Below are 24,006 nucleotides of genomic sequence, written 5' to 3' on the forward strand. Positions count from 1 at the left end.
CCGAAGTCCGACAGGTGTAAAGACATTTCCCAGACCTGACCAGGAAAAGCATTTTATTTTACAGCTTTAATTTTAAAAATCACGTTTTTCCTTTTCCTCGGAAAAACACTGTCATTATTGTGAGCTAACACTAGTAGACAGGAGAATTGGAAAAATTTTATGGGAGACTAGAATCTTACTGCTTTCTGTAAATTATCATGATGGTGATAAAATTATAATCACGTAGTAGAACTTAGGTTGTACTTGGAATGGGAAGAAAGTAAGAGTTTTGTAACCCATTAGTTAGGATGCAGAGGAGTGGTCCTCAGATTTAGTGTCCATTCAGATCATCTGTGGTGCTTGTTAAAAGTACCTGTTCAACACCTCACCCCCAGTGATTCTGATGAAGCCTGTAACTGGGCCTGGAAATCTGCATTTGAAAAAGAAGGGTCTGATGCATGTGGTCTAGGCACCACACTTTAAGAGCTGAGTTTGAAGACTGGGAATACTTTAGTATCTGGCCTTCCCAGTGTTTAAAGCCAGTGCTTCTTGAATAGTTTGAATTCTTTCCTATCCCCAAGTTTCCCGTTGGTAATACTAGTTCGTAGAGTAATTGTCCTCTAATAATAATTATAATAATAAAATACAAGTTTAGTTTAATGATGGATCCTTTTAGAAGAATAATCTGATTAACCTAAACAAATTAGTCGGGCACCAGTTATACAGTTCTTACAGAATATGAAATTGCTATATAATCAGTAAAGGATAAAAGCCCCAAATGATTATTATTTTGCAGTAATAGAGCGAATGCCTTCAGGACTTGAGTGCAGCCTCAGGGATGTCAGCCCACTTAAATGTCTTGTTAATTCTTGCATATTATTACTCAGAGAGTTTGCTAATGATTATACCAATGTATGTTTTCTACCCAAATTTATTGAAGATACACTGGATGCCAGACACCTGCCAGGCTTTGTGGAGGATGTAGAAAATTGTCTAAGACTCAGACCCTGGTCTAAAGCGAAGTACAGTTTATAAAATTTGACATTGTTTATGCCTGCAAGGACTCTGCATAGTCATAAAGAATTACCTTTCCATGAGCAATTTATGACCACTTAAATGCAATCCACCTTTGAGTATAGAAAAACAAATATTAGAGATGACAGTTTTTAAGGCACAGGCATCCTATTTCTTCTCATCTTTTCCATGTGCCACAGTGTATGTTTCTACCTCTCATGCAGGGTTGGAGTGACCTTTTGTAAATAGAGAAAGTCGTAAAAAGTAGAAATAAATGACTGCAGATGCCATTTCCAATTCCCTCCTGTGTGACATCCTGTGACAGTTCCTCCCTCCATTATTTCTGTGTCTCATATAGGACAGCCTATATGGAGGGTAATCCAAGGCTGAATGCTAACTAGGCTGAGCTCTCCGCTCAGGAGAAATGCCAGAATCCCCTCACACATGCTCGTTCATTAAACAAGAAACCAACGTTCTGGGGCAGCACTACTCACAGTGTGTCATGTGACTCGTCTGAATTTTTGTTTCAGGATTGTGACATGAGTTAGCATTCAGAAACTTTTAGAGAAATGTGGTAGAGTAATTTCATGGCTGCTAAATTCAATAATGAAATAATTGAGTTTATAATTTGCATGTCTTTGTCTTTTTCCATTTTATTATTCTACTAATTACTCATGATGAATTTGAAATAATAAGATTCTTTTTAAAAAACTGGTCCTTCACTACAAATAGTTTGAGAAGTACTATTTGAGAATTTTTTTCTGGATTCAGAAGGTTCTCCACTTCCATCCCCTGACATTAGCTTCTTTTCTACCTTGTAAGTTTGTCAGAGCAAACTCCTGTATGCTAGCTAATTTTTTAGCCAATGTGTGATACAGGAAAAGAGAGACTTCCTTTGATTACAAAAATGATTAATTCTCTAAATTGCCATAGAATTACTTCCTCTTAAAACCAAGGTAAAGTGCTTTTAAGATCAAAATTTTGAAAGAGAAATGCAATTTTCAGAAAGGAAACTGCAGTCTTTTTAAACCAAAGCTTCATTTTACCAAAGTATTATATTTCTATGCAATGTATGAAGCCAGTTTGGCAGGCTTTAATACTTGAGTTTCAAAATGTAAATAACTAAGGAGAATTAACATTTAAAAGTATTTATGTCCAGGTGCCTGGCTAATACTGTCCACTGAGAAAACTCTGGTCTAGGAGAAAATGCATGAGCCCTTAACACAGCCAGGTTGGCAAATCATGGCCCTTGACTTCGGTCATCTTGCCTATAAAATGAAGCTGCCTATCAGATGAAGGGGTCAGGCCAGATGATTCCTGAGATCTTTTCTACTCCAAAGATACTGTAGCTCTGTGAATTTTATTCCATGATCATTTTATACTGCTTGCTCATGCTTAGCGTGCACAAGGTTCTAGGTTCAATCTCCAGTAACTGCCCCCCCACCAAAGACTATTTGGACTTAAAACAGTATTTTTTTCATGCTGATAAATAACAAAATTTTACTTTAATCAGATTTGATCATTTGTAGTTTGTGGTAATTCAAACAGGGAGCTAGACCAGGGGGTCTGTAGACTTTCTCCATGAAGGGCCAGATGGATTTTAGGCTTTAATGGCTGCATATGGTCTCTGTCACAAATACTGAATTCTGCTATTATAATTCGAAAGCACCCATAGATGATTTGTATACAGATGAATGAAGCTGTGTTCCAATAAAACTTTATTTATAAAAACAGACCAAAATTTATCTGTGATTAAAATATTTTTAGAAATGTCTATTTAAGAATACAGTTTCCCCCCCGCAAACTCGAAGCACTTACTTAAATATAAACTAGAACTGGCATTTAAATATATATTTTATTTGCTTAACTCGTAGCTGTGTGTGCAATGCAAATCATTCCTAAATATTCACTTAAAAGTGGGGCCTCTCCTGGGTAATGTCTCATTCACCTAGCTGGAGTTACTCTAAAAGTAATCATATTCTGTTACTTAAAAAATAAATGTCTCATGAATTCATTGGCCTTATCTCCAAATAGTATAAATTTGTGAAGTGTTCTCGTATACTTTCTGTTTTGTTAGTCTATCCTGAATTTACATGATATTTAATGCAAAGTAAGAATCTGTACAAATACAGTAAAATAATATATAAGGCAAAAAGTCTTAAAGTAACAATATGTATTGTTATTTTGCTGTGAATGTGTGAAAAGGATATATACCATTTTTTGTAGTATTGCTTTGAGATGGTGATTTCCAACCCTTTGGGCCATGCATCTACAAAACTTTTTCAGTATGCATCTTCAGAATATGTATCTCATTTATTATAAATTATATAGAGGAAGTGCTATCATTAGCTAATATTTCAAGACACAATATATTCAGGGTGAGGTTTTTCATTTGTCATAATCTTAAATAACCATATAGGTAATAGACCTCTGGTGATTTCTCAGTTTTGGTCAAGCTCCTATCAAATCTGATTAAATTTGTCATTACTATTACCTTGTAATGTGGGAGATAGAAAGCTTTTACTAAGAGTAGAAGTGTCATCTCTGGGAATTCCATATTATTTATACTTGTACTGGTATTTTGATCATCTTTTAGATGTGGGTTCCTTGCATAAATCTTGCCCACTTTAGGGTGTTTTTAGTTTTAGGGTACATATTACAATCTGTAAATGGACTTGACAGGCCCATCACTGTATATTTCAGTGCACTCTCAGCGAATGAATGGAGAGGGCAGGTCCTACCCCCTCAGCCTTGTGGAAGCCCCACTCTTCCCTGAGGACCTCTTGAATACTGTGGAGTGGACCCAGGCCAGGTCTCCAACTCAGAAGTTAAATACCAGCTGAAATGCTTTCCTTTTTTTTTTTTAAACTTTATTCTCATGTTTACAGAATCAATATTGCTTGAGGCGATCATTTAAGTGTCCCAGTTATGTTCATACTGCATTACATAAAAGAAATGATAAATATGTATCTTTTTTTTTAATGGAGGATTAAACTGGGTACAGAATATTGAACCCAGGACTTTGTGCACGCTAAGCACATACTCCATCACGAGCCATACCCTCCCCCTACTTTCCTTTTTAAATAAATAAAAGATAAATGGAGGTTTCAGTATTTTCTTCCCATATCAAAATTGACTGTACATCTATCTAAACCTTACAATTTATGAGATGAAAATTGATTAAAATACAATTTTTCTCTTATTTAGATCTTAGCACTTACATTGTGATCTAGCTTTTCTTTCTTTTTCCCCCAGCTGGTTTTTAGGATAGAGCCTGACTATAGTTCTTCCATAGTTCTAGCAGTGTTTTACGCATAGTAAGTGAGCATTCATAATACATGTACACGTGTTCACTCTAAAATGGGCTCAAGGAATATTTAATAGTCATTATTGTCAGTCTTGCTGAGGATGGGTGGCATATATCTTATTTTTTTTCCTTTTTGGTGATATTAACAAATTGATGGTTTGCTTGGGCCCTATCAGCTTATTGCCTTTATTTATAACATCTAAATGGAGTCACACTGTTTGTTTATGAAGTGCATTCTCTCATTTGCAAAGTTAATTTCTTTCTGCTCTCATTCTACTGTTCAGGTTAGCCATTCATCTCAGTATGTTACTGCTACTGATTCATGGAACATTCTTTCTATTTCATCATTTATGTCCCTGATTTAATTTTGAGAGTTCAAATCATCTACTCTCTGAGGGCACTGATATATACCTGCATGAGAAAGTTGATGGGCAGTCTTGGTCTGTGGGGATTAACGTGGACAAGGGTAAGTTCTTTGGCCATGAAGGGTGGCAGGAGTGTGGTACTGATGCCTTTCATTGGTCTGTTGATACCACACTGACAGGACATCCATGAAGCAGCCCCACCACTGGTCTCAGGGATGTCTCTAGACAGAAAGAGAACTAACCGGCAGCCATTCCCTTGTGGAGAGAAGCTCCATTATTCATTTAACTGAAGAGTATCCTCAATCCTGGCTGCGCAACAGTCCCCAGGGAGCTTTCCAGACCTTCTGAGGCCAGTTAGACTCTCTGGAGCGGGACTGGGCATCTGTATTGTTAAGAGCCCCCAGTTGATTCCATTGCTCAGCCAAAGTGGAGAGTTACAGTTCAACAGGCAAAAGAGCTGATTGGGTCAATAGGAGGAAAATCAGAAGTCGGAGGCTCATTGAGGGTGAAGGAACTCGACAGTAGGGAAGAAGTTACCCCATATTAACATAGAAATGTTTGGGGAGAGAAGGAACAATTTTGTAGCTTCAGGTGGAGGTGGCAACAGACATCCTCTTCGTTTGACTGCTTCTTGATCACACAGGGAGGGTTAAGATATTTGCTGAGAGAACCAAAGATTTATAAATTGATTCAAGAATGGAGGGTTTGGGGCCTTTGGATTTGGAAGATGGAGGCTTATTCACACACACCTCTGACCTTAGATGGTCTTTGGAGGCCCTTTGATCCACTTGTACATGAGAGCTCTCATGTGGCATAAGGATACCTCACACTTTATAAGAAAACCTTGTACTCAGAAGGTTGATTTGGGTTTGGAGTTGTGCCAGGGCTCTTGGCCCAACAAAGAAAGGTAGAGTGATTCTGTTTTAATCTGTGCCACTCTTTTGATCTTCATCCCATATGACCTTGCTTGTCTCTGGAGAACATCTCTCTTGAGCCACCCAGTGAGGGCAGAGAGCCTTCCCTTCCTGTAGCTCCAGGGTCTGGTGAAGCATCGTACACCCCATAAGGATGGACTGAGCATTTGTCAGTGACCCCTGCCAATTCTGCTTTTGTTGTAGGAAGCAGTGCAAGTATTGATTAAGCACTCGGCTGATGTCAACGCGAGGGACAAGAACTGGCAGACCCCCCTCCACGTGGCAGCAGCCAATAAGGCTGTCAAGTGTGCAGAAGTCATCATTCCCCTGCTGAGCAGCGTCAACGTCTCTGACCGAGGCGGGCGCACTGCCTTGCACCATGCCGCTCTGAACGGCCATGTGGAGGTAGGCATCCTCATCACTGGGGACAAGAATTCTCACTACAAACACTGTTAGCTCCAGGTGGAACATAATCTCAGTGCTGAGGCTTTTAGCAAATGTGACAATAACATTTGGACACCAAACTTTAGGTAACTATGCCTATTTTTAAGTTTAGAGCCACCGTGAATTGAAAGAGCAGCAGACACCTCAAGTCTTTTCCTCTGACACATGTGCTGCAGGGTTGGCTATGATATCTTCCTACTTTGAACTCCAGATCTCTGACCTGCCTTTATTTACTTACTTACTTACTTATTGACTTGCCTTTAGATTTGACATTAATTTGGGTCAGATCACCTGCTGGTGGTGAGGAGCCCCCACCATTAGAGTGTATATATACTCGATTTCATTGTTGGTTATCTTTCAGATGGTCAATTTACTCTTGGCCAAAGGGGCAAACATCAATGCATTCGACAAGAAGGATCGGCGTGCTCTGCACTGGGCAGCATATATGGGTAAGGATTTCATGAATGGAGAGCAAAGTGCAGATAACCTGAACTAAAGATGCCACGGGTCTCTCATTGACCATGGAGGTTTTCTCTTGGGCAAGTCTGACTTCTTTTCAAGCTTGGGATTCAATTGAATTAAGGTTTGATCCCTTTTACTGGTGTGCGTAGAGCACGTTAGTTGGGCAGTTGCTTTCTTAAAGATTTATTTATCCTACAAAGGGTGGGAGGGACGAATCATGGCATGAGCTTCGTTGAATGTGTTTCAATCTGTGTTGAAAAGCTACACAAACTGTGCTTATTTTAACTTGTTATGGCAGCAAAATAAGGTTTTACAAAGAAAGAGGACTGGCTAGAAAAGCAAGGGTGTAAATTCCATTTATCTTTTAATTTATAAATATTTTTAAAAAGAAACAAAAAGGAAGGAAGAAAGAACAGCATCGTGTAGGTGGAGGTGACCAGAGTTACCGTGGATGATTCCACTACTCCACGGCCCATGGAGCTGGGCCTGCTCCTAGCTTCTGCCCACTCAGGTGCGGGAGACGAAGGAAGACATTACGTTCCTACGCTTTTCCTTTTCACTTTCGTTGGCATAAATACCATTGACCTATGGGAGCCCTCCTAGAGTCTCTTCTCAGTGTAGACTTTTGGGAAGTGAAGCACTCAGATCCTTCCTTTGTGTTTCTAATTGGAGAACATCCTGCAATTAGAAAAGCAGACAGGATTCTATCACCACCAAGTTATGACCAACCTGAATGCCCATCACAACACAGGAGATTGTGCTGGTAAATGATGGTAGAGCTACACAGTGGGACACTATCCAGTAACCACAGTGATGCTGTCATTAGTATCCTTTTAACACAGAAAGATTCTCTGATATGGTAAGTGAAAGCAGATCACAACACAATACAGTCCTCATTTTTTTGCAAAGAAAACCTATAAAATAAAAACAATCTGGGATGTATTATGCTCGGAACTGTTAACTGATTATTTCAAGGTATTGGTAGTGATAGATGATTTTGATTTCCTTTTAACACCTCTTTGCCTTTTTTGAATCCTTTTAAACCAGCATACAGATCTTTCATCATAAAAACAGTAATGTTAATCATGGAGAGAAAAAGAGAGTGAGTTGGGGCAGGGATGATATAAGTTATAGATGGGGCTGAGTGAATCCTTGGGATTAAAAAAACAGAATCTTAAGATTTTGCAAGCATTATCATTTTTTAAAAGGTGACATGGCCGTTTGAGTTGGTTGTAGCGGGTTGGGTGTGTGCACGGCACCTGCAGGACTGGAGCCAGCAAACACTTGCCGGATGGACATTTAGGCAGAGCACACACCAAGCTGGTGTGCGCTGGGGCTCAGAGAACCCGGGGCATCATGTTTGTTCTGTGCTGGTGTTTAGCTAAAATATTTGTGTCGAACTGCTTTAAAGAAGTAATGTTATATTTTTGTGTGTCATCAGGATACAAATAGGAAAACAAATGACTATTTTTAGGGACTAAAGGACCAAACCAGGACAAATAGCTTAAGATAGCACTGCTAGTAATTCAGAATAGTTTTTTCTATATATAAGTCTTCATAAAACTACACACACACACACTTTAGGTCCTTCATTCGCTTCTCATCTTCTGCCCTTCAGTTATCAGCCATGTTGAGCACAATGGTCCTGAAGTATTGAACAGTCTTTAGTCATGAGATAAAGGTCAAATACACTTATCATAGTATATGTAGTGAGATAGAAGACAAAAGAAAATATTCTCAAAAATATGCCAACAGAAGAGTTTTCTGTTTAGCCAGTAATTCATGAGAACACGTGGAAATTGAAACATATGAAATTGCCATTTTTGTAAGTCAAAAAAAGATCAAACAGCAGCAGTTTCATATGATTTAACAGTAATCCAGGGTCATTCTGATTAATTTGTTTTCTTTCTTTAGTTTTTCTCAACCAATTTGTCATTGTTAGACTTTTCAGTGAGGGATGGCAATTGATTTCAAAAGCATTGTTCATTTTAACAATTTTTTTTCAGGCTCTGGTTCTATTTATTTATTAATTAATTTTGTGGGGGAGGTAACTAAGTTTTTATTTATTTATCTTTAATGGAGGTACTGGGGGTTGAACCCAGGACCTTGTGCATGCTAAGCACATACTCTGCCACTGAGCTATACCCTCCCCTCAGGCTCTGGGAGGACCTAATCATTATTTGTGAACAGGCATACATCTCCTTATAGAGAAGGCTCACATAAGAACCATCTTTCTCTCCCCATGATACCTGACACACAGTAAGTACTCATTAAATATTTGTTGAACATTTGCCATGAACCAGCTTTTTATAAATAACTTAGCAAAATGCTGGTGGTAGCAAAAGCTAATAGTGATAATTTAGGTGGAATGAGTCGTCAAATTGTCCAATAAAGATTAATGATGTTTCCCACTGCTTTGTTTGTAAAGGCCACCTGGACGTTGTGGCGTTGCTCGTTAACCACGGTGCAGAAGTGACATGTAAGGATAAGAAAGGCTACACCCCTCTGCACGCCGCAGCCTCCAACGGGCAGATCAACGTGGTCAAACATCTCCTGAATCTGGGGGTGGAGGTGAGCTGTGATTCAGGCATCATTTCAGGCTGTATTTGTGGATTTTCTGTTGTTCTGAAATGAACCCTGCGTGTTTGTGGGTTTTCTGTTATTCTGAAGTTAAATCTTTGCATTTTAACTCAAGAGGAGAAAAAACCCCTCATTTTTGAGCATCCTATGTTTTGGAGTTTGCATGGGCAACTGATGAAGGGCAATGGGGGCATATGCTAAGCAGTAGAAAACCAGAAAGAGACTAACTTTCTCTATCAATGGAGATAGAAAAATATTTAAACATATATGATATATGATACACATCGACCAGTCACTTTTAAAAGACTGGCTTGGGTTCCTCATCCTGCCTTCAGAATCTAGCCTTCGAAGTCATGGTTTGCAAGCAGAAATGCATGAATGAACAGCAGGGACAAACATGCTGAGCTGGAGAAGTTGGCCCCACCGCGTTCTCCTTCTGCAGAAGAACCGAAGCAGCGGTGTGGCTGTCCTGAAGCAAAGGAAAACCGAGCTGCAATACTGAGATGGTGATGGTGAAACCCCGGAGTCGGGGCAGGTCCAGGAAAGCAGGAGGGAGCCGAGGGCTGAATACCCAAGGCAGAGCCACAGCTGGCCACTAGAATGTACCCTGTGAGGGCTCAGGCCCCACAGCACCTCCCTGACCATCTCCCACCCTCTCCTTGTCTGTTCTCTGTTGAATTTCCAGCTCTTTTTGTGCTCCCCGGATTCAGTTCTCCTCTGGAGTTTTGAAGCAGCTTTGCCTTTCACTTCTTATCCCTTCCCTGGCTGAAAAATATCTTCCCACAAGTTGAAAACTCTAAGTCTTCCTCCCAGTTTGCTTTTTGTCACTTTGACATCTGGGCAGCAAGCCTTCCTGGGACGACCACGCTGGGGCAAGAGTAAGCTCGGAATGATCTCGTTGACGATGGATATTTCCTTTCTCCGGCGCAGCCATTAGGCTCTTGGTGGGAAATGGAGTAAATTAGCTCTGGTGATTTTAATCGCCTGTGTTGGACTCATTCGCAGATCGATGAAATCAACGTCTACGGGAACACGGCCCTCCACCTGGCCTGCTACAACGGGCAGGATGCTGTAGTCAACGAGCTGACCGACTACGGTGCTAATGTGAACCAGCCCAACAACAGCGGGTTCACCCCGTTGCATTTTGCTGCTGCCTCCACACACGGTGCTTTGTGTCTTGAACTGTTAGTGAACAATGGGGCAGATGTTAATATCCAGGTATGACCCTCTCAGTCTCTCTCTCACTATTAAATACCTTTGTGTTGAGCCTTTGAGCAGAATCAGCTGCTGTAAATTACACCCTGTTTTAGTGAGTTGTGACTCTGAGCATCCTGACTCTCACAGCCTTATCCTATACTAGCATGCTGTGGAAACTTCTGCAGGAGTGGTGGTACCGCTGGACTGCACTGAGGTTCTAGCCACGTGCCCTTGGTAGCTTAGTGAATGTACCAGAGCAAATACTATGTCTCAGGGATGTTGACTTGGCCCAGATTCTAATACAGAGGTGAATGTGGAGTTGATAGGGCAGAGCTACTGAGAGTGAGAAGGAAGCCTAATCTACTGATCTCAGATCTGTTCCCAACCCACATGGCCCCCTGAGGAGTTTCTCAGATGCCTTCCTGTGGAAAACCCCAGGGAGTGGCTTCAATATGATACTAACCCGTTTTTAATGGTGATTCCTTCATTCAGCAAGCTTACTAAGGATTAGCTAATGTCCTATGTTTGGGACTGGGTGTGTACTCCTCGGTGCCCTCAAGGAATCTGCAGTATGGTAAAGAGATAATGTACTCAGATAATCATGAGGCAGGAGAGAATGTGATGTGTGGCACCAGAGGTTAATAAAGTGCCACAAACTGTGAGAAGCAAGTGTTGACTTGCATTTTGCTTGGGCATCAAAAATACAGATTGCTTTGAAGTTGAAACTTGGAAGATTGCTCTCAGTTGTGATGAAGAGGGATAGAGGAATTTGAGAGCGAAAGAATGGCGCAAGCAAAGGGGTTGAGAGGTCTTGACAGATAAACTTTAGATAACTAGTCAGCTCACTGTAACAGATAACCAGCAGAACTGCTGCCGGTAGCCTTCATGATCCAGGTTACATCACTCGGATGCATTTAGATTGTAGCAGAATATGCTGACCTACAGCAAGTGACCTTGTAGTCAGCCTCAGCTTCCTTTTCCCAAGCACACAGGAATCCCAAAGCAGGGTCCCAGTGTATTCTGTCTCTGCTTTTGAAAAATTGTTATTTCCAAGATTTAATTTCAAGACTATTGGAGCAATCTAGTTTAATGACCTTCTCTATTCACTATTAAAATCCTTTTACATTTTTTCTTATAATTTATAATAGTGGGGGAATAATGGGACAAATTTGCAGAGTAGCAATTCATTATGATTGGATGGAGTATAAATTATATGAAAGAAAGGAGCCAGGAACAAGCTGAAATGTGAATTTCTAAGGAGAAAGGTGGTTAAGGAGTTTGGGCTTCCATAGGCCGTGGGGGCTGCTAATCATTACAGAGGCCACATGAGCAGAACTGAACATTAGAAACAGTAATCTGGCCACAGAGTGCCAGAGACAGAAAACATAAAGGAAAAAAATGTATATATGACTACACAAAAACTTGAAACTTTTATATAACAAAACAAAATAACAAAAAAGGAAGAAAACCAAAAACCTTACCATGAAGTTAAAAAAGGAATACCTCAGGGAAGTTTTTCTGCAATATACATGGTAAGTGAAAAGTTAATATATTTAATATAAAAAGAGCTCATAAAAATCAGTAAGTCTAATAATTTACTAGATAATATAGGCAAAGGTGGATCACAAGAGAGAGGCTATAATACCCATTAAACCTATGAAAGAACATTCAGTGTCACTAGTCATTAGAGTAATGCAGACTAATACTTTTATAACACAAATACATTGATATTTGCTTTTAAGATGGGGAAATATCAAAAAGACTAATAATATCCAATGTAATAAAATAAAAATTAAAATGCAACAAGTAGATATGATCTTTTTAAAAGATATGTGTCTATGTATGTGCATAGAAAGAGAAAAATATCTGGAATATCTATCAATATCCTAGCAAGAGTTATTATTCCAGAGAGCAAAATTATGATTTGGGTTTTTAGTTTCTTTTCAATATATTTGTTTTAATCTTTTAATTTCGATGCAATGAATATGTATTATTTTTATATCCAAAATATATAATCCAAAAATATATTTTATATCCAAAAAACCCTATTTTTCATTTTTATAAAAAGAAAATTCAAATATAGTAGATCTAGGGAGGGGACAAGTAGAAGAAAATCAGAAGTCAATGAAACTGGCCTAGATAAAAGGTAATGAGGACAGAGGGATGGGGACAGCCAACAAGAGGAGCGGCTTCGCAGAGAAAATCAATGGGAGTTGGTAGGACAAGAGATGGAGGAGTTGAAGACAAGTATAAGAACAGAAATCTAGCTAAGGAGAGGTTGTGCAGCATAGTGATTCAGTGTTCAGTCCTGGGCTAGACTGAATAGATTCGAATTCTAGCTCCTGCTTTTAGTAATTATAGAACCATAAACAACCTGTTTGTCTCCGTTTGTTTATCTGTAAAATTAGGGAAACAATAGTATCTTCTTCATGAAACAATTCATTAAACAAGTCATCTCACATAAATTACTTAGGACCATGCCTGCCATTTGGTATGTACTCGATAAGTGATTATTTTTATTTAGAGGGATGTCAGGAGAAAGAGTAGGCTTAGGAGGTAAAACTGGTGAGTTTAGTTCTTGAGAAGCTAATTTTGACTCTTTGATACAGCCAGTCTGAGAAAACCAAGAGTGGAAGATATGATTCTCTATCATGGGAGAGCAGTAGGATAGAGGAAAAAATTGAGCTTTCTTCATTCACATAGAGGTGATTGATGGGGAGAAAAGGATGAGATCACCCGTGGAGAGAGCCCATCATAGTATGAGTGGAGAGGGGGATGGAGGCCTCTTCATCCAGTAACCCCTGACTCTTAGAATCAGGAGGAGGCAGATGAGCCAGAGAAAGGGATGAAAAAAGAAGAGTTTGAGAAGATAAGAAGGAAAGAGGGGATGTAGTGTCTTCATGAAGGTAGAAAGCAGGCAGAAATGAAAAAGTAGACTAGGTGAAGAGAATTTCAGAGTTCTAGGTCTTGTAAGGGGACCCCATCCAAGGTGCTAATAGATGTAAGACAAAGATCTTTGGGAGCATCAAAGAGACCAAGATAGGAAAAGAGCCAGCAAGTGGGGTTAAAGTCAGAGGATGGTGGTGAGAGGGCAGGAGGCTAGCAGGTGGCCAAACCTCCAGTGTCCCCAAGACTTGTGACACTTCTCCTGCCATCCTGGTGTCTGGGGGACATCCTGTGGATCCTCCAAAGGAAGGAAAATTATTAAAGTTAAAGTAGATCTCCTCACTAGCCTCCACTTCAGTAACTCGTGGGGTTGTCTGATGCTCTCCATTACCTCTGTGAAACATGCCAATGGGTGCTTTCAGTGTGCCTGATACCGAGGCTAGAAGACCACTTCCTGGCACACCTACCTGCTTCTCCCAGGTAACTGGCTAGTGGTCAGTTCAGATTGGATAAGGGGCTTCAACTACCTATGGTGCCTTGGTTTATGGCAGCCTTTTCTTCTCTCCTCAACATGGACATGGAAAGCATAGCTTCTTAATTTTGATATTTATTTTTTCCCTATAGACTACCAATTATTAATAGAGTATAAGAAGCAGCACTTAAAAAAATCTGAGACTTGGGTTTAGGTATTATCTCATTTGTGTAAATGGGATTTTTGAATCAAATGTAGCCTTCTCCCTCAGTCAGCCTTCATCTACGCTGTCTGCATCCTCCGGTTTCCTGACTCCCTTGAATCCTCCTGGTTATTCCACTCTAGATGCAGGATCATCTGACATTTCTGTGGAGCCATTCAGTCTGACCGGAGGCTGTTATCTCTCTGTATCACATTGCCCTTGGATTGTGAAAGTGTTTGTAGATCATAAGGCAATTTGTATTTGTTTATATTTTCAAAAGTTTGAAGAAGACAGCATATTGAAAGGTAGCCAATACCTACCCACATGTTCATTTTGTTTTCCTGTCCTCACAAAACTCTACAAGTGATGTCTTCATGAGCAATTGCAGGGTGATGGAGAGGGGAGGAAGGAAGTGTGTCCTGCATGCATTTTGCAGTCCCTCATTTTGCTTAGATTGACTTTTTCCTGTCTTTGGCTTTTAATATTGTGATACCACAAAGTTTAATTTTTTAAAAAATTATTTATTTATTTTATTTTATTGGGCAGGGCCAGGGGACGTAATTAGGTTTATTTATTTATTTTAATGGAAGTATGGGGGATTGAACCCAGGACCTCATGCATACTAAGCACACACTCTACCACTGAGCTATACCCTCCTCCCTTAATTCTTATGAAATAATAGAGGCACAGTACTTTATACAATAATCTGTTGAGGGTTTACTTTTACTTTGCAAGTAGGAAGAACATGAGAAAATATGAATAATTTCTCTTCTCCATTTGAGACCATATTGTAATTTCTGTAGCATCTCAAGGCTTTTTGGGGAAGCACTCAAACTAAGCATTAAAGAAGACAGTAAACACATGGCCATACTGGGTAGGACTTAGAAAAATAGATTCAGAAATGACCATTGCCAGGTTGCCTACCTTCTGGTCACGAACATTCTGCCTGCCCACGGTCTCAGTTCTTTTCTGTCGGTGGGCCCTTAGATCACTTAGACCACTTAGCTCTCAGAGACTGGAGCTGAAACCCGTCACACGTTTACTGAGGTGGACCAGCTCCCTTCTTTCTGTGTACTAGGACCAACTGATGCTCTGTAATTGCATTGCCGAGGTTGAAGATGAAACTGGAATAGGTAAGCATAAGCAGTATTAGCAACATGGCCCTTGGAACTTAGGAGAGGAAGTGAAGAAAGCAGGGGCGTCTGAGCAAACCACATACCATCTCCAGCCTTTAGAACCATTAAAAAAAAATTGGACTATGTATGGCTTTTGCAAAACAGGGTATTTAGATTGCTCTCCCATTGAATTAGGAAGCTTTTTTGGGTTTCTGACTATATCTGATGCCCCTCCCCCAGCTGGCCTTAGTGCTATCCTCTAGGGGCTTTATTGCCCTCTGCCAGGGCCACTGAGCTGCGTGACGCCAGGGGGCACCATGCCACAGAGAACACAATGCCTTCAGGTTCCTGGGGAGTGACTGTGCTCCTGGAGAGCAACCAAGTTGAGAGAAGGTTTGTGGGAGGATGAGGACAGAAGGCATTAGAAGTAGAAGAAAAGAATGAATGAATTTCTAAGGAGAAAGGTGGTCAGGAAATTTAAAACACTCCATTAGTACAAGGATTAATCTTCCTTGGACAATGGAGAATTCTGCCTACAAAGAGTTTCTGATATTTGTCATAAAATATTCTTAATCCTCATTAGTTTTCCTCCATGACTTATGGCTGAACCAGAAGTCAAGTCAATAGAAGAACTTCTTGTTTCATTAAACAAAGTCTCAAAATAACAAAATTTTCTGAGCCCCAAATCTGATGGGAAGATGCACCTAGAATTTGGAAGGAGACTAGAAATGAAGAAACATTTTTTTCTAAAAGCAAAGCTTTGAATAAGTGGAGAATTGAACATTTCTTCTCCTATGAGAATTCAAGGAATGTTTTGTATCTGTCAGACATTCTAGGAACAGCAGCAGCAATGGCCAGTCCCCACTGTGTGAAAAATTTCTCAGGCAGATAATGAAGAGGTGGATCAGTAGGATCCCCGGTCTCAACCTGAATATTCTCACTTGTAAAGGCTTAAAAAAAAAAGGACTAGTCTTTTGACCTTCACTGGTTTTCAGTGGCTTTTTGAAACAGTGAATTCCCTTTACATTCATACCATATAAACAAAGCTGCCCCAAAATGACTCCCATGATACTCTTAATGCTTCCTGTCCCCACTTCCCCAGCCTCCTGCTACCCATATCCCTATTAAGAAAAAAAAATCAGCTAAGGCCTGGCCTCAGTGGTAGATGAACTCAGGCAAAGATCTGCAAGGGCAGAGCTGAAGCAAGTATCACCCACTGACCACATAGCCATCCTTTTCACTTTACCTACCCTTGGTCATCTCTGTGTGTCCCTTTACCAAAGGCACACTCACTCCAAGGAAGAAAAAGGGTATGGTGTTTGCTTCCCTGAAATGGGACTGGCTTTGTAAACTATGCACTGTAGAAACCAGTGACTTCTGCTTTGGCTCCCTGGCTGTAATTTTAGGTAGTGACCACCAGGTTGGTGGTTTCTCCTAGTCATTCAGCTCTTTTCTAGGCATGCTTAGTTAAATATTTATAAAGATATTGTCTAAACACTGTAATGTTTACGGCCTTGTATGTATTTAACTAAATGCTAATTAGTTATGTTTTCATATTAAATTTAAGAGAAAATATTGGAGCAAAATTTAAAGAAATAGCACCACCTAGGGACAAATTAATGTCAGCTCTGCACTTTCTCTTTTCTCTCTCCTTAGGAGTCTAGGACTGTCTTCACATTTTTGTTGAAGGCAGTATGTTTTAAATCCTTATTTGTAAGTGATTCCCAGACTTTTTAGCCCTTTCAAAATTGCCTGCATTTCTGCCAGCTGAGGCCCAGGCTCTGGAATCAGATAGCTTTTAGGAGTTCTCCTCCCTTGTGTGTCTTATTGGCAGCAATGGCTTTCTGTCCTCATTTTCTTGATTGCTGCTTCTTTTCCCTAAAAAAATATCATTTCAGTAAAGTTTCAGGCTTACTTTCATCTCCCTTTCCTTTCTCAATCTTCTTTAATTCATTTTATAATCCTATAAGATTAAGATGGAGAAGAAGATCCTATTTCTTTTTTTTTCCCCATCGACCTGAGAACCTTTCACTATAATGATTATTAATTTCAATCAAAAGGCAGTTACCACTTTGACTAACCCGTCCCTTGGCACAGATTGTGCGTAAGTCCTTTCTTCCTTTCTAAGGAATAGACTTATAGGATATAATACAAATTCTTCTGTTAAACCTTGCCGTTTTATAAGCTATTCCAGCCCACAGTCAAAAGCAATGGCTCCTAAACTTTAGTGTGCTGGGAAAATTAGACATGGGGATTCCTTTACGTAAGTTCTGACTTGGTAGGTCTGGGTAAGGGCACAGAGTTCACACTTCTAAGAAAAACCCCGAGTGATTCAGACACAGGTGATCTGTGGTTCACTCTGAGAGATACTTACTTAAGATTATTTGTTTTCCATTGTAGAGTTGTTTTCGTTTGTTTGTTTGTTTAGGGTTCTTTGCGGGGGTGTGGGGAGGTAATTAGGACTGTTTACTTATTTTTGGAGGAGGTACTAGGGATTGAACCCAGGACCTTGCACATGCTAAGCTTGAGCTGTACCCTCCCCACCACTGTAGAGTTTTTAAAAGAATCATTTTAAAGCACAGGTATATGAGTTTCATCACAAAAGTGAATTTGTGGTTTTGAAATTTCATATTTTAACCTCAGGCTTAGGAAAGTGTTTCTTCTGAGACTTAGATAAATAATGGTTATGTAAATTTCTTTCTTTTCTTTTTTAAAATAATGCCTGAATGAAAGAATACATAATACATTCTCTTTATGGGGGATACTTTGGGTCTAAAATAAAAATAATATTTTCGTTTAGGTATTGCTATTTTTAGAAGAAATTCTGTAGTGTAAATGGCCATTTCTTAATTAAATATGTAGGACTCTGGTATTTGGTATAATGATGACTAGTACATAGATTCTGTGCATTTTCCATGTTTTAGCTTAATCTATATCAGAGAATTTCATCATTTATATCTTGAATGATAAAGAGGTATATAAATTCAGCACATATTTCCGAGTGATCATTAAAATGTCAATTTGCTAAACCATTGCATATCTTAATCCTATGATTTCTAGCGAGTTAAGTGGAACAACCGTTTCTCTTTCAGAATAATTGAAAGTGGGTTTTTGTGTGGAATTAGAATGTAGGGAATGGTGGAAGATTTCAGGTCAGTTTTGAGAATTGCAGTGATTTATAGCAGTTTAGTCATCTTCAGGTCAAACAGGGCCAGCAAGTTAACACATCATTTGCCTTTTCTCATGTCTTATAGACAAAAGTTTAAAAAAACACCTTGAGGGAAACCTTCATCAGTAGATCACAGGAGATGAAAAGATGTTTTAGATAACTTTCTCAGTTTAAACCAGCGTGGTTTAAAAATTATCAGTGTCACTAAAAAGTTTGCATTTCTTCTTTAGAATAATTTCCACTTCTCAAAGCTTCTTTGACATGTGATGTTATGTGGTAACTTGAGATATCACACACACTTTACTGAGCATTACTGGCTATGACCATAGGAATGTTTCAGATTGACGTCATTGGCCCTTTTCGTTTCTCTCTCTCTCTCTCATTTTTTAGAGTAAAGATGGTAAAAGTCCACTGCACATGACAGCTGTCCATGGAAGGTTCACACGGTCACAAACCCTCATTCAGAATGGTAAGAGAGATTCTTCCACAGTGCCATCCTTTGAACAGTTTCCTGGGGTGACTGAGTTTGGCCGTCAGTCATCCGAACATGAAATATGATGCCCTGTTTTAGAGTCTGTTAAACTTGGAGTTATACCATCCTTTGATGAACTTTGCTAAAAGCTCTTTATCAGACACATCATCACCATCCAGCTTAGGAGTGAGAATGGAGAGCCACTAATTTCACAGTCAAGTCCTAGTCAGTCAAAGAACATGTGTTTTGAAACTGGAAATGATACACCTATATAGGCTTAAGATCCTACTATTTTTACTCTGAAACTAATGAAAATAAGTATCAGACATTTTCTAGCAGCAAATTTGAATTATTTTTAAATCTTTGAAATCACCATAGTTCCAGAAGTTAAAACTCGTCGAGCTACTTGGGCAAAGGTAAGAAAAATGAGGTGACTCAGAGGAAAAGCAGCTACACACGTGACATGCAGGATCTTAAACTCACAGGCTTGATAGAGACCTTGGAAAGTCACATAATCTAGTAATTTTCGAGGCTTACAATGAAGGTGTGTTTGAACCATTGGGTTGTCTCTGCAGCCAAAGTACAAGGGAGTGTCTTCATAGCATGGTTCACCTTACTATTAGAGAGCCATGGCCAGACTCTGTGAGTGGACTGACCTTGACTGTAGCAAGTCTTAGAGACAGTTAAAAAAAAACAGGCTTAGTCCAGGTTTTATGCTGACATTCCAGGGAATTCAGCAGTTCCTAAACTATCTTTAGTTGACTACATTTTTAGTTCTCAAAATTCTGGCATTAGTCGGTTTTTTTAGACTTATCTTTTTCTCATCTGTGAGAAGTTTGGATGACACACATCTGAATTGTTAGAGGTACTAAGTTATGTCTCAGTCACTCAAATCATAAAACCAGAAAGTCATTTGACATTTAGATGGAAGATCAGCCAGGGAAATTATACATAGGAAGCAAAATATCTGGAGCAAAGCAAAGGAAATTTGTAAGCATTTCAGTGAACCTATAGAAGAAAAGAAGTCCCAGCAAGTTTGCAGTGAGCAGACACAGGTAAGTGCAAACTAACTGCACAACACTCAGTAATTCTAGTTTGAAATACGTGGTATGCCCTTGACATTCACGTCATTGAAAGGGCCACTTTAGTTGTTTTGTTTCGCTCAGAGTAAATGAGGGGTTGTGAGGGGGGACCCTAGCATCTCTTCTCTGCACATTTTCCTCCTCCCATTGTATTTCTCAACTGTTTTTCAGAAAATATGTCCACAGCTTTAAAAATAAACAACACTTGGAGATATTTGGTATCTATTTTTAAAAAAATGTACTGTGAATGTAATCACTGGGCCCTAGCTCTGTGGCATTAAAAAGCATTGTTCCCTCTTCAAGCAATTTCAAGCATTAGTTGCCAGATTAGAGAAAAAGCAATTTTTCACCTTGTAAGCATTACCTTCCTACCAGTCTATCCTGTGGGCCAGACCATACTAGCCATCTCCTTTGAACCAAGGCCATGACCCATCTCCCCTGTGTCATGCTAGTGTGCTTCCAACAGTCTGGAGGGGCTGCTGGCTACTTTGATGTGTCCAAAAGCCATCCTTGTGGACTTGAAGACTTCCGGCCTTACTGGACATTTTTGCTAGACTTTTAAGTTGACCTTGCATGTGTGCTGTGATGTGATGGAAAGTGCATATCAGCTCTGGGGTATTCTTGCCAAAATATTTAGCCTGACTGTAATAATGAGGAAATAATTGGACAACTCCAGAATGCAGCATATCCTACACGACTCCTTGCTCTCCAAAAGTATCAGTGATCTGAGAGAAAAATAAATAAATACATACTTACATAAAAGTCAGGAGGATTGTTTTAGATGAAAGAAAACAAAAGAGACATGACAACCAGATGCCATCAGAATCTTTGATTGGATCCTGGATTTTAAAAAAACAGCTCCAAAGCACATTTTTGGAGACCGTTGGAGAAACTGAAATACACACTGTATATTACATAAAATTATGGTATCAATGTTAAAGTTCTTGAATATGGTGATGGAATTGTGGTTATGTAGGAGAATGTCTTTGTTCTTAGGGGTGAAATAGCATGATGTCTAGCTTATTTCTAAATGGTTCCTCAAATAAATGAATAAATAGGCTAATTATATTTACATATGTTATATATGATATGTATAACTTTTCATATGCATAGGAAAGAGGGAAAGAAAGAAAGAAATGTAGTAAAATAAAAATCTGGGGGGAAAGAAGGAAAAATGAAACAAAAAGTGAAACTGCTGTTTCCACAGGTGATTAAGGTGATAATTTTAATAAATACAGTTATTTTCAGTTTATCGTTTATGCTTTTACTCATCATATTGTAAACTAGATAATAAAAGTACATAAAATCCTTTCCTAATCTCTCTATTCTTGTTGGTTCTTATGCTTTAGCATAAGGTTTACGTAGGTCTTTAATTCAGCAAATAAAATGAAAATTGAATGCATCTTCAGAGTTACATTTTGAGGGATTTGATTACATTGTTTATTCATAGAGGGACTCTAATTGTAATATTTTAGATCCTTGAAAAGGGCAATGTGGAAAGATTACTTTAAAGCGTTCCTAATAGACCTCCCTCTATGCAGATTTAATAACACCACTACTTCAGACGGTGACTTGTCCCCTTAAAAAGCATTCTTGTCCCAGAGAGCAGAGGTGTACAGAGTAGAAACAAAATCAACATTTGGTCAACATGAGTGACTAGCATAAAATGTAGCATCTGAATCCTTATGCTATTCTGTATTAAAATGTCTCTTTCAGGAGGTGAAATAGACTGTGTGGATAAGGATGGCAACACTCCCCTCCATGTGGCTGCGAGATACGGTCATGAGCTTTTGATTAACACCTTAATAACCAGTGGAGCCGACACAGCCAAGTAGGTTACTGCAAACACTGGGGAATAATTGCCACATGTGGGAACACTGCCAAAGGATTCTGCCGTGCCGCAGAGGGTTCTCATTTATCCAGGTTAAGGTAGATCTGCACCATTATACTAAACACAAATTAAATTTGAACTAAAGTAAGTGACTTTTAATGACAGTTGCAGGAAGAACCAATTTTATTTTTTAGCTATATCATAAAGAGGCCTATTCTAGTGACTTTAATTAAGGAAACATGAACTTTATTCCTAACTCTGCTCTTTAATATTCTTCTGTTTTTTCCCAATGTTTAGTGTTAATTAAGCAGGAAATATAAAGTGTAATTGGGCAAACTCAGAATTTATTCAGGGTGCTGTTTTGCATATTAATAACCCATATTAATGCTATGGTTAAGGCACAATTGAGTAAATCTGCTACGTAGGAACCGGGGACCTGACTGCATTTTGTACTTCAATCAACAAAAGGATATAAGGCATGTATATGAGTCTGTCACCATGCTGGGCGCTATGGGAAATTTCAGAAATAAGTTACCTGATTGGTGCCTTCTAGGAGCTCCTAATTTTGTTGTAGGCCCAAGGCCCACTTGAGACAAAGAACCATGCAAGACAGTATGTAATGAAGTTCAATGAAACAGGACTTTAATGGCAAAATGTTTGGTGTAGACAGTATACGCCACTGAGTGTAGACAGGAGAGAGCTCAAAAGTGGCCACAGTATTCAAGGAGAAGGTGAGTTGTAGGTAGGCTTTGAAGGGTGAGAATTATGTGAGTAGAGCAGAGAGTGGCTGACATCCTAGCCAGGGAGGCAAGCAGGAAGAAATACAGCTCCAGGAAGAGCTGGGCCGGACGGGGTTGAGGGTGTGTGATGGGGCTGTGCCAGGCCGGGGGCAGTATCGAATCATGGTTGGGAGCCCGGGCAGTCCTGGGCACTAGCTGGGCTCCAGGCCAAGCCACCTCCCCTGTGAGCTGTTTGCCTTGAGCCTGTTGCTCAGCCGTGCTTTGATTTCCTCATTGGAAAGATGGGAGTAATACTAGTACCTAGTTAATTACTAGTAAAACTCTCTGGTGTATGTGAAGATCGGTGAGACTGTAAGTTATATCAATACATCTGCTCAGGTTATTCAACAAGATAATCCATGTTAAAAGCTCTCTGAATAGTGCCTTGCACATAGTAAGCTGTCAATAAATGCTAACTATAATTTTATTATATATATGCAGTAGAACCAAATTAAAGAGGGCCTTAAATGCTTAAATAAAGAGTTTGGCTTTGGTTATAGGAACTGGTGAGTAAAAATAACTCAATCTTTAGGAAAAGAAAAATAGGAGGGCAGTGTTACGTGAGGAATTCTAATTTATTTGTCAAGAGTTGCACAATGGGATTGAAAATCTTGGTAGAGAATGGGCCAAAATGTAAATGGTCCAGGGAAGATGTGGTGGGTTCCAGTCGCCATCTGGATCCTCAGTTAGTGGTGGAGAGCAGGTCAAGAGCAGAGACTGCAGCATCATGAGGTGTGTTATCATGGAGGTTTGGACCAAGGAAGCACTGACTCTGGCTTCCATAGAGGAGGTGACATTTAAGCAAAAGAAAGGATGGATAGGAGTTTGCCAGGTGGACAGAATTGTGTGAGATAAAAAAGACAGAGGGAGAAATCAAGGAAGGACATTCAGGAAGAGGAAACAGTATTTATAAAGGCACAAACATGTAAATATGTTGAAAGCAGATTCCCACGGCTGGGTTATCTAATGTATTATGGGGAGTGGAAAGAAATGAGGTGGAAGGGCAGGAAGAGCCGCATTTCAGAGGACCTCGTGTGTCTTGCTGCGGAGTTGGATTCCATTCTGAGGCATTCGGAAGCTGTTAAAGAATTATAAGTGGGCGTAGGGTAGGTTGTGTCTAATGACCGCATTTGTGTGTAAGAAAGATCACTCTAATAGCAGTCCAGACGTTTTGGAGGTGGTCCAGACTAGAAACACTTGGCAGCCTCTTGCAAATGTCTAGAGAAGAAAAGATGAGGGCTTGGGCTAAGGACAAGACTGAGGGCGGGCAGAGTAGGGGCAGGCTGACAAGCAGCAAGAACAGTGGGCTGTCTCCTTTCAGAAGAGAAAGGAATCTGCTTCAAGCCAAAGGACCTTTTTGATGGGGAGGTTGCAAATCAAAAGCGGCAGATCAGTTTCCTGGAAAGAGCAGTGCACTAGGATTCAGGAGGCTTTTACCAGGTTCTAGAGTTCCCAAGCACATCATGGCTGCCCAGAGCCAGAGGTCAAAAATGTTCAGTGTCAATTAAACAGAAGTGAAATATTTAGGCACAAGCCCACCTCACCTGTGATGTGTTAAAATTTTTAATGATACTTTTCCTTCAGCCCTGGGTTACTTGGGGAGGTTTAGCCAAAGAACTACGAATTTCTGACTTTTGTTCACATTTGAACTTGTTTGAGGGATAAAGATAAACTGTCCCAATACTTACAAAAAAAAAAAAAACACGTTTAACTCAATAAGCACAAAGTCTACTTCC

General features: G+C 39.7%; 1 protein-coding gene across 12 annotated transcripts in view; it reads left to right on the forward strand.

Moving 5' to 3' along the window:
- The window catches only part of ANKRD44 (ankyrin repeat domain 44), a 290,253-nt gene that overhangs the window by 167,280 nt on the left and 98,967 nt on the right, over positions 1 to 24,006 (forward strand). For 11 of the 12 annotated variants that reach the window (XM_072961553.1, XM_072961554.1, XM_072961555.1 and 8 more), the window contains 6 exons: positions 5,784 to 5,984; positions 6,385 to 6,472; positions 8,914 to 9,056; positions 10,071 to 10,283; positions 18,497 to 18,575; positions 21,377 to 21,491. In XM_072961553.1, coding sequence (XP_072817654.1) covers positions 5,784 to 5,984; positions 6,385 to 6,472; positions 8,914 to 9,056; positions 10,071 to 10,283; positions 18,497 to 18,575; positions 21,377 to 21,491 — 839 coding nt within the window. Of the gene's footprint in view, positions 1 to 5,783; positions 5,985 to 6,384; positions 6,473 to 8,913; positions 9,057 to 10,070; positions 10,284 to 18,496; positions 18,576 to 21,376; positions 21,496 to 24,006 lie in introns of those variants that run through there. The other variant, XM_072961559.1, reaches the window with a different exon arrangement.

This window comes from Vicugna pacos, chromosome 5 (genome assembly GCF_048564905.1).
Source record: "Vicugna pacos chromosome 5, VicPac4, whole genome shotgun sequence".
NCBI classification, from domain to species: Eukaryota; Metazoa; Chordata; class Mammalia; order Artiodactyla; family Camelidae; genus Vicugna; species Vicugna pacos.